At 52.2% G+C, this 8,983-nt stretch overlaps 2 protein-coding genes across 2 annotated transcripts; both read left to right on the forward strand.

The window, feature by feature from the left end:
• Positions 1-15: 15 nt before the first annotated feature.
• On the forward strand, positions 16-2,020 carry ETH_00016055 (uncharacterized protein; the record flags this gene model as incomplete). Its single annotated transcript, XM_013375283.1, has 5 exons — positions 16-157; positions 472-754; positions 1,004-1,293; positions 1,567-1,760; positions 1,934-2,020. Coding segments are annotated over 5 exons (996 nt in total), but the record flags the coding sequence as incomplete, so codon positions are not given.
• Positions 2,021-6,139: 4,119 nt separating this feature from the next.
• ETH_00016060 (uncharacterized protein) lies at positions 6,140-8,919 on the forward strand (the record flags this gene model as incomplete). Its single annotated transcript, XM_013375284.1, has 4 exons — positions 6,140-6,274; positions 6,916-7,005; positions 8,023-8,184; positions 8,674-8,919. 4 exons carry the CDS (start codon positions 6,140-6,142, stop codon positions 8,917-8,919), a joined length of 633 nt encoding a protein of 210 aa, XP_013230738.1.
• Positions 8,920-8,983: the final 64 nt, after the last annotated feature.

Consider the following 8,983-nt stretch of genomic DNA (forward strand, 5'->3'; position numbering starts at 1 on the left):
CAGCAGCAGGCTGAGGCCCCCAAGGGGGCCCTCAGTGTTCCTTCCCCAGCCCTTCTGTCCCCCCCGCCGAAGCAAGCTGCTGCCCCTCCAAAGCCGGAGCCTCTGAAGCAGCAAAAAGAGGACTCTGCTCCTTCTCCCCCCAAGCTGGTTTACCCCAGTAAGTGCGAGCTGCTGCTGCTGCTGCTGCTGCTCGGGGCCTTTTGTGGCACTCTGCTGCTTCTGCTTTTGCTTCTTCTTGCTGCTTGCTGTCTTCCTGCAGACAGTGGGCGGCCCGGGGTGTCTGCTGCCTGTCGCTGCCGCATACTTGGCTTTGCTGCTGCTGCTGCTGCTGTTGCTGCTGCTGCTGCTGCGCACTGTTCATATTGACGCAAAGAGAGGTGCCAAGGGCCTCGCACTTTGTCGACACAGCTGCAGCAGACTGCAGCAGTTGAAGAGGGCCCCCTTTCTTTTGCTGCTGCGCTTCGCTTGCAGCGCTGGCGAAGACTGATGAGCAGCTCGCGAAGGAGGTGCGGTGGGGGCCCCACCACTTCATCTTTCGGGGGGCCCCCTTTGTGGCCTACGAGGAAATCGGGCGGCTGGCGGACGAAAGCGAGGCGCTGAGGGATAAGGCTTTGCAGCTGGAGTTGGAGTTGAAGAAAGAGGCGGAGGAGCACCAGACACTGATTCGGAAAATGGCGGAGATGCAGCAGAGGAAGCTGCAGGAGGCGTCGGGAATGGCCATCAAATTCGGCAGAGGCATTGCCAAAATCGAGAGGTAATTGCATTTTATTTCGAGTTCAACTATTCTTCTGTGACTACCGCATGCATGCATGCAATTTATCCGCAAACTCCTGAACTGAAAAAGCCCCAAACTGCTTTCCAGCGCCGCGCGGGCGCGCGGCGTATGCGCAACTCTGTGCTGCACACTTTCCAGTGTACAGACAGCTGGCGCTGACGAGCGCGGAGTCTGCTGCTGTGTAGGCGCTGCGCTGCGCATGCATTTATTTGTTTGTGCTTTTCGCAGCATTGTGTGTCGCTGGCGGCTGCGGCAGCTGGGGAGTTCTTTGATGCAGCTGCTGGCCGCGTGCGGGCGCACAAAGATGGAGGAGGAGCTCGCCAAGACTCGCCAAGAAGCCTCGCAAAAGGCCGGCCTTTTGAATTCAAAAAACAAAGAAAAGGCGGCGCGGCTGATGCTCTTCTTGCTCTCCAGCATATGCCGCAGAAGGCTCTCAGAGGCGCTCGCCCGCCTCATGGTCTTCACCTCTAGTGGCTCAGACACAGAGGGTCTTTTGTTTCCCGGGATCATCGAGGACTGTGAGACAAAGCCCCCACCGCAGCTGCCACCTGCAGCCAAAGACTGCGCCCTGCTTTTGCTGCTTTTGCTGGCTGCTGCTGGTTTGGCTGCTGCTTCTTTGGCTGCTGTTGCTTTTGCTGTTGCTGCTTTGGCTACTGTTTCTTTGGCTGTTGCTGCTCGGGCGGTCGCTGCTGCTGCTGCTGTTTGTGGTGGTGCTGCTGTTTGTGGCGCTGCTGCAGTTTGTGCTGCTGCTGCTGCGGCGGCCGTTGCTGCTGCGTGTGTTGCGACTTCAGTATCTGACCAGCGAACTCGCGTGGCCCTCGCGGCCATTGCCCAGGCCAAGCAAGATGCAGCTGTGGTGCGGAATATTGTGGGGGTGGAGGCTGCGCGTTTGGAGGCCGAGAGGACTTACTTGAGTCGCTGGCGAAGCCAGCTTGTGCAGATAACAGAGGAAATAGACAAAGAGGCTGTCCAGACAATACTGGAGGTAAGTTGCAGAAAAGAGGCGCAACTCTTGGGGCTTTTCAGCCCCATTTGGGCGAGCTGTCGAGCTTCTGGACGCCCCCAGAGGGGCCCCGCTTGTCTTGTGTCTTTTAGTTGAAAAGTAGAAACCCTCTGCAGCGGGCAGGGCTTTTAGTTGGGCTGTTTGTGCTGCTGCAGGAGGTGGCCAAGGGCGCCACAGCCCGCAAGGCAAAGCCAAAGCCGAAGCCTGTTCCCCTTGTGAGGGTGAATTCCGAACCCAAGTAGCTAAGCGTAGAGGGCCTCACTGCATGCAGTTTGTGTTTCGGGGCCCTGGGCGAAAAGCCCAGTAATTAGACATTGCGGGGAGGCTGAGACTCTTGCTCCGGCTCCTCGGGCTGCTGCTGTTCTTGCTGCTGCTTTTGCTGATGCTTTTGGTGCAGCAGCACAGTTACAGTTTGGATGGCTTTTGCTGCATTTCGGTGCACGCGCGTTGCCGCTCAGCAGCAGCAACAGTAGTCGAAGCAGCTACAATAGATGTTTTGTTTTCCGCTCGGTCATTTGTCATTCCGGGTGTTCGGCCGAACCCGTGACACACAGAACTACTTTGAAGTGGATTTTAAGAATTTTTAAAACATTAGGAGTTTTGTTGTGTTGTGGTCGTCGCGGGTGGCAAGTTTTGAATATACAGCTTCCGCTTAGAAGCACATTTGAAGCGATTATGAGTGCTTGGGCTGATTCCGTTTTCGACATGGCTGTACCCACGTTCAACAGAATTGCAACAATTCAGGTTGCAAGTCTGAGAAGTTGTGCGGGGGCCATTTATGTTAGTTTTTCTTCGCCTGCATCCCGTTTGACGGAGGGCAGCATGCGGTAAAGATTTGCTTTTTTTGCTGCCGCCATTAGACGTTTTGCATTTTTGATTTGAGGCATCTGCCTTCGAGCAGAAGGTGGTTTGTCTTCGAACGACTTGCAATTTTCAAAAGCCATTTTAGAGGCTCAACGTCCTTTTCATTTTATCTTTTGTAATCCTCCATATGGTACAGCAACTGAGCAGCTGAGATCTTGTAAGCGGATGGCTGGCAAGCTGCATCCGCACTGTGGCACCTTAAGAATACAGCGGGAAAAAGATTTGGAGAAATGAAAAAGTGCAAGTAGGAGCTTATAGTGTGCAAATAGAAGCTTATGGAAGTTAACTGTGATACCAGTGGGCAGCGAAACTGAACGGCACCTGCTCCGCTGACAGGCACTACTGCACTATGCCAAGGAACGCTGCCGCTGTGCGCTTGCAGCAGCACCAGCCAGTCTTTGTGGAAGCAACAATGGCACCAAATAGCAGCACCAATATACTGTTGCTCTTCTAGTGCATTTTTTGAGGAGGGGATCGTTGCTTTCAGTGCAGGAAACAGTTCGATCAGCGAAGCCAAAGTAACAGCATACACAGGCCAGCAAGATATAAGCCCCGACAAACAAACAAATTTCGGCGTATTACGGTAAGATTATGGACGGCTGCAGGAGCAGCCAGATTGCAAATGCAATAGTAGTGAGGGGGAGCATCCTGGGGTCAGCGCGGGCTTTTTATATGAAGGCAGTAACCTGCTGCAAGTGCAGCAGGTTACTGCCTTCATGGCTGCTGGCCAGCGAAGTTTATTCCTAATTGCAGTTTTCTGCATGAAGAGTGCGAGGGCATCGATTCTGCAGCAACAACGAGGCAAGAAAGAGTGCTGCTAAAACAGCTCAATCGTTGCGAAAGTTGCTGCTTAGCCTGTGAACAGGAAATTAGAACACAACATGAATTGGCTGGAGTCTTGTGTCTCGTTAAACCTGCATGTCTTCTTTCCCTAGAGCAGAAGGACTCTTACAGCTGCAGATAACAGTCTATGGTGCTCCCCTGCAACGAAGTCCTGACGGCTTTGCTGTGCTGCAGCAGCGTGAGCTACTGGCTGTGGCAGCGCAGGTGATTCAGCAGCGCGAAACCCAAACTTCCAGCTTAAGGATATTATCATCTGGTGAAACCTTCTGCTAGGACGAGGCGGAGTCGCCAGAAGAGGTCCAAAAAGAAGCCTTTCAGGCAGAGCCAGCGACCCGCTTTTGGCTAAAAAGCTGCTGTGCGAATGCAGTTTTTCCTTTGCTGTAGAGAGTGCTCAGAAGAAACAAAATGTCTGCAGCTCTGCAGAAGTCGCCACACAGATAGAGCTGCACCACATCTGCCTAGCGCAGGTCTGTGCCTACTTATCAAAAGGCAATAAGTGGCGTCTTCGCTATATTTGGCCTCTTAAGTTTCAGGTCATTGCAGAAGCCAAACTCCTGCCCCTCTGAGACCCACGAATGAGTTGTGGCCCCAGTTTTGCCACGAATTCACTGCCCCGTTAAGGCTACTAAGGCGAAAGAAGAGCTCTGCGAATGCTTGAATATATGCAAGGCAAACAAGGTCCATTTCTCCGGTCTGAAAGCTCCTGCTGGCAGCCTTTTAAAGAAGCCCGGAAGCTGCATTTCACAGCTTCTGCTGCTTCTGCACACCCCTATGGTGAGGCGTGGCTGCTGTGCTGAAGCTGTTGGCCGCTGCGCTAACTTGAATTGCTGCTTGCAGCAATTCAAGTTAGCGCAGTCAAGTGCAGCTCTGGGCAGCCTTGAGGCTTCTGCGTAATCCAGCAAAAGCTGTAGAGGCCAGACACACGAACTGCCTGATGGATTCTGAACTGTTTTACAAAGAGGAAAAATGAGAAATAGCAGAGTTGCTGGGCTGTGTGTTCCGCGTGGAGTGGCAAATAACCGACGTAGGTGTATGGCTCGTTTGTTCCGTTTTGATTTGTCTTTGCGTGATTCAGTTCATTTGGGCGAAAGCAGCGAAGTGATTATCACTGAGAAAAGCCAAACGCCATTGGGCACTAATAAAGGGAGCTAGGAACCTTGAACACTCTCAGAGTTAGCCTTTCTTGAAAGCGCAAAGCGCTAACAAGAAAGTTTGTGGGATTTGCAAGCTAGACTTGAGGCCAAATTAGACTTGAGGCCTTCGAGCTGTGGGGCGAATTGAATTGGAATTGCCGCAAATGAACTGAAAGTGCCTCTCTTTATCCATCACGCCCGCAGCAGGCCAACTCTAGACTGCAACTTCTTGCAAACTGGCCCCAGTGGCTCCCAGTTTTCCCAGCTGCGTGGCTAGCTGCAGGGCCAGAGTCCTTCAGATTTGGCAGCAGCAGTTGTGGCTAAGGGCTGATTTCTAAACCCCCAGCAGCAAGCTCTCGCGTTCTAAACCCTAAACCCTAAACCTCCAGAACCCCAGCGCTGCCACGCAAGCCATCCCTTAGCCTTTCTCAGGCGCTGCTGCACTCTACAAACCCCTGCAGACTCTCAGGCAGTTTTGGACATGAGCCATTGGGAAACACTGTCCTTCTTTACTCTGTGGGGCCCCACACTCTTTTTCTCTACTCTTGCATGCAGACATTGAAACACATAGGACAAAACTAGCCACTAGGGCTGGCTGGTTAGGTAAAGGCAGCTGCAACAGCAGCTCTGAAGGTCACCACTGTCCCACAGCTCTGCTGTGACCCTTAGCTCTGCTGTGACAGCAAACTGCTGCTGCTGCTGCTGCTGCCAGTGTTCTATTTACTTTGGTCTTTAGCTTGTTTCTGTTCCTGCTGCTGCTCCTTCTCCTGCCCCCTCTGCTGCTGTTGCTCACCCCACCCCTCAGCAGGTCCCAGCCCTCCTGTCTTGACCAAATGCTTCTTTTGGGTTCATAGAGGCCAATAAGCTGCAGCAGCAGCAGCAGCTGCTGCTGCAGGCGGACCAGCAGCTGGAGCAGCAGCTGAACAGCAGCTGGGTCTTTTGGGGCTGAGGGAAACCTGCTGCCGTTTCGCTTTTCTTCGTCTTGGTGTTCCTTTAATTAATTTAAAATATAATTACTTTTGCATTTCTGTCTCATTCGACTAGCTGCTGCCCTGTCGAGAGCTGCACAGAAACCCCAACGTGGCGCAGCCTCTCTTCTGGTCAGTTCACCTGAGACCGCCAAACCCCTAGCCCTAAACCCTAGACCGTAAACCCTAAACCCTTAATCCCAGGCCCTTCTAAACCCTTAAATTGGAGTGATGTGTAGGATTTGGAACCTACATTTGCCCACTAGTGCCTTTACTGCCCTCTCTTAAGCACCTCCAGTACTGCTGCTGCTGCGCTGCTGCGCCTGGCAGCCGCCGCAGCGACACCGCCAAAGACCCCACTTGCTGCTGCTGCTGCGGGCTGTTGGGGTCACTTCAGGTGCTTAGGGCCCCCACTGGAGCCGTAGGGGCCTCCAGGGGGTCCCTCAGTGGGCGGTGTGGCTGGCAGGGGCCCCCTGAGACCGTTCGACTGCAGCAGCAGCTGTGGCACTACCAGCAGCAGCAGCAGCAGCAGCAGCGGCGGCAGCGCGCCTCTATGGCCTCCCGTGTCCCCGGCAGCAGCAGCAGCAGCAGCAGCAGCAGCAGCAGCAGCTACTGGAAGCAAATGGCGCTCTTTTCGTGCTGCAACTGCGACCCCGCAGCAGAGGAGGAGACACAAACTCAAGTCCAGGTGGGCAGAAAGCTCTTTGCTGTTTCCCCTGCGTGGCTGCGGCTTCACTTTTCATTCCTGGGGCACAAAATGTTGGCCACCGAGCAGCAGCAGCAGCAGCAGCAACAGCAGCAGCAGCTGGCTCCGCCTCTTTCTGTGCTTTGGCTCTTCCTTTCTTTCCTGGGCTCTTTTTGCCTGTGCTGCTCTTCGCGCCTTTCTCCGCTGCGTCTCTTGCTGCCCCGCGGCGGTGCTGCCGCTGCTGCTTGTTTTGCTGCTGCTGCCTGTTTTGCTGCTCCATGCCTGTTTCGGTGCGGCTGTCTGACTGCTGCGGCTCTCTGCTGCTGCTGCTGCTGCTGCCCGCTGCTGCGCTGCTTCTTGCTGCAGCTCCGGCACTGCCTCAGCTCCATCTGTCACTTTATTTTTTCTCGAGAATGAAATAAATGAATTCGTTAATTCTTAAATTAATTTAATAATTCTTTACTTGTTTAATAGTGCAACTTTATTTATTTTTTGTTTCTAAGTGCTCATTCGTCTCTGCCTCTGCGTTTCATCTGTTTCTCGTGCTGACACTTCGCTCCCACTTCAACTCTCAGCCATTAGGGTTTAGGGTTAGGATTAGGGTTTAGGGTTTAGGGTTTAGGGTTTAGGGTTTGTGTGTGCAGCCCTGCGAGGATGAGCCGCAGGATGTGTGCGAGGACTTGCCGCTGACAGCAGAGCAAAAGCAGAAGGAGAAGGAGCGTTTGCAGGCGCTGGTGAGAATTAAATTAAATTAAATTAAATTAAATTAAATTTAGTTTAATCTAAATTAATTCAGTTTTATTTAGTTTTATTTTTTGGTCTTTTTCATCTCTCTTTTGTTTCTTTTCGTTTTTTCTTTAGTCCCACGCGCGGGCTGCGGGTTCTTGTGGCTCTACTCTTGCTGCTGCTGCTTCTGCTGCTGCTGCATCAGCTGCTGCTGCATCAGCTTCTGCTGCTTCTGCTGCTGCTGCTTCTGCTGCTGCTGCATCCGCTGCTGCTGCATCCGCTGCTGCTGCTGCCCCTCTTTTGGTCTTTTTTCCCTGTCTTTGCCGCCACTTCTGTTTCTCCTTTCTATCTTCCCTTTTTATCTTTCATTTTGTCTTTTTGTCTTTTTGTGTTGTCATAAGGGACTCCCTTTTGCTGCTTCTTTTATTTTGCTGCTTCCTTTATTTTGTTGCTGCTTTCATTTTGCTGCTTTTTACTTTCTTAGTTCTCTCTCTTTGCCTCTTTGTTTCATTCGCTTCATCCCCCTTTCCTTTATCTTTCTCTTTCTGGTCTTTCCTTATTGTGATTTCTTTATTTTCTTTTCTTCATTTTCTTCTCTTCATTTCTTTTTATTTATTGCCTTTTCTTTATTTCTTCCTTTGTACGGGGCCTCCCTTTGCGTCTGTTTGCTTATTTTATATTTCTGTCTTTTTGCTTCTTTTTATTTTTACTTCTTTATCTTTCTGTCTTTTTATCTTTCTGTCTTTTTGTCTTTCTGTCTTTTTATCTTTTTATCTTCTTTTCGTTTTACTTCTTCACATCTTTGTCGCTTTGGCCTTTTCCTTTTCTTTTCATTTTTTTTTATTTTTTATTTTGCATGCAATCACCTCTCTTTCTCCAGGGCAGAAAAAAGAGCAGCAAAGTAGCAGCAAAAGAGCAGCAAAAGAGCAGCAGAGTGGCAGCAAAAGAGCAGCAAAAGAGCAGCAGAGTAGCAGCAAAAGAGCAGCAGCAGCGGGCCTTTTGCTGCTGCTGCTCGCTGGCTGCAGGTGAAAAGCTTCGCCAGGGCTGCAGTGGCTGGCTGCCCCTGCGCCTTTTTGGACTTAGCCACAAAACGCCAAATTCCCGGTCGCTACTTTCTTGACAGAAGCCTCACCAGCTTCAAGTTGCTTTTTGCTGACGGAGTGCAGCACTCATTTCCCCTCAAAGCTGTGCGCAGCCACGCGGGTTTAGGGTTTACCGAGGGTTTAGGGTTTGGCATCGCCGGGGCGAGGGTTTAGGGTTTGGCAGAGAGTTTGGGGTTTGGGCCGGCTGGGGAGATGGTTTGGGGTTTGAGCCCGGCGAGGTGAGGGTTTAGGGTTTGGGGTTTTGGGAGAAGGGGCAGGGATTGGGGTTTAGAGGCGGGGGATTAGGGTTTAGGGTTTAAGGGGTGGGGGTTAATTTCTGGAGTTCCGCGATAGTCCACGAAGCCGTTGGAGCTGAGGGTGTAATAAGGGTTTAGACAGCAAAACCCCATTTTAGGGTTTAGGGTTCAGCGCGCAGCCCAAGCGCCTTTCTGCGAAAAGCGCAGAGCTTCACTTGGGGTTCTCGGGTTTGAGCCCCACTGCGTGAGCTGCGCCTCGAAGACCTAGGGTTTCGGGTTCAGGGTTTAGGGTTCAGGGCTTAGGGTTTAGGGTTTAGGGTTTAGGGTTTGCGCGCAGCTGCACGAAGCATACAGCCTTCCGGCTCTGCAAGCGAACGAGTCGACAGCAGCCCTTGCGCAGAACCCGGCCGTGAGGTGTCTAGACACCGCAGCGAAGAACTGCCTCGTGATGCTGGAGTACTGCGACTCTGGGGCCCCACAACTAAATCGTCTTTTTCTTTTGGAAGAAGGCGGAGTAGAACAGAGAGACAGATTCATCACCTGCTTGAAGGTCCTGGCCCTGTACGCTCAGAGCACCACCTAAGCCACCGCCAGCAGCAGCAGCTGCTGCAGCGCAGCAGCAGCTGCAGCGCGCCAGGCTGCTGCTG

The sequence above is a fragment of the Eimeria tenella genome, genomic scaffold (assembly GCF_000499545.2).
Source record: "Eimeria tenella Houghton genomic scaffold, Eth_scaff264, whole genome shotgun sequence".
NCBI classification, from domain to species: domain Eukaryota; phylum Apicomplexa; class Conoidasida; order Eucoccidiorida; family Eimeriidae; genus Eimeria; species Eimeria tenella.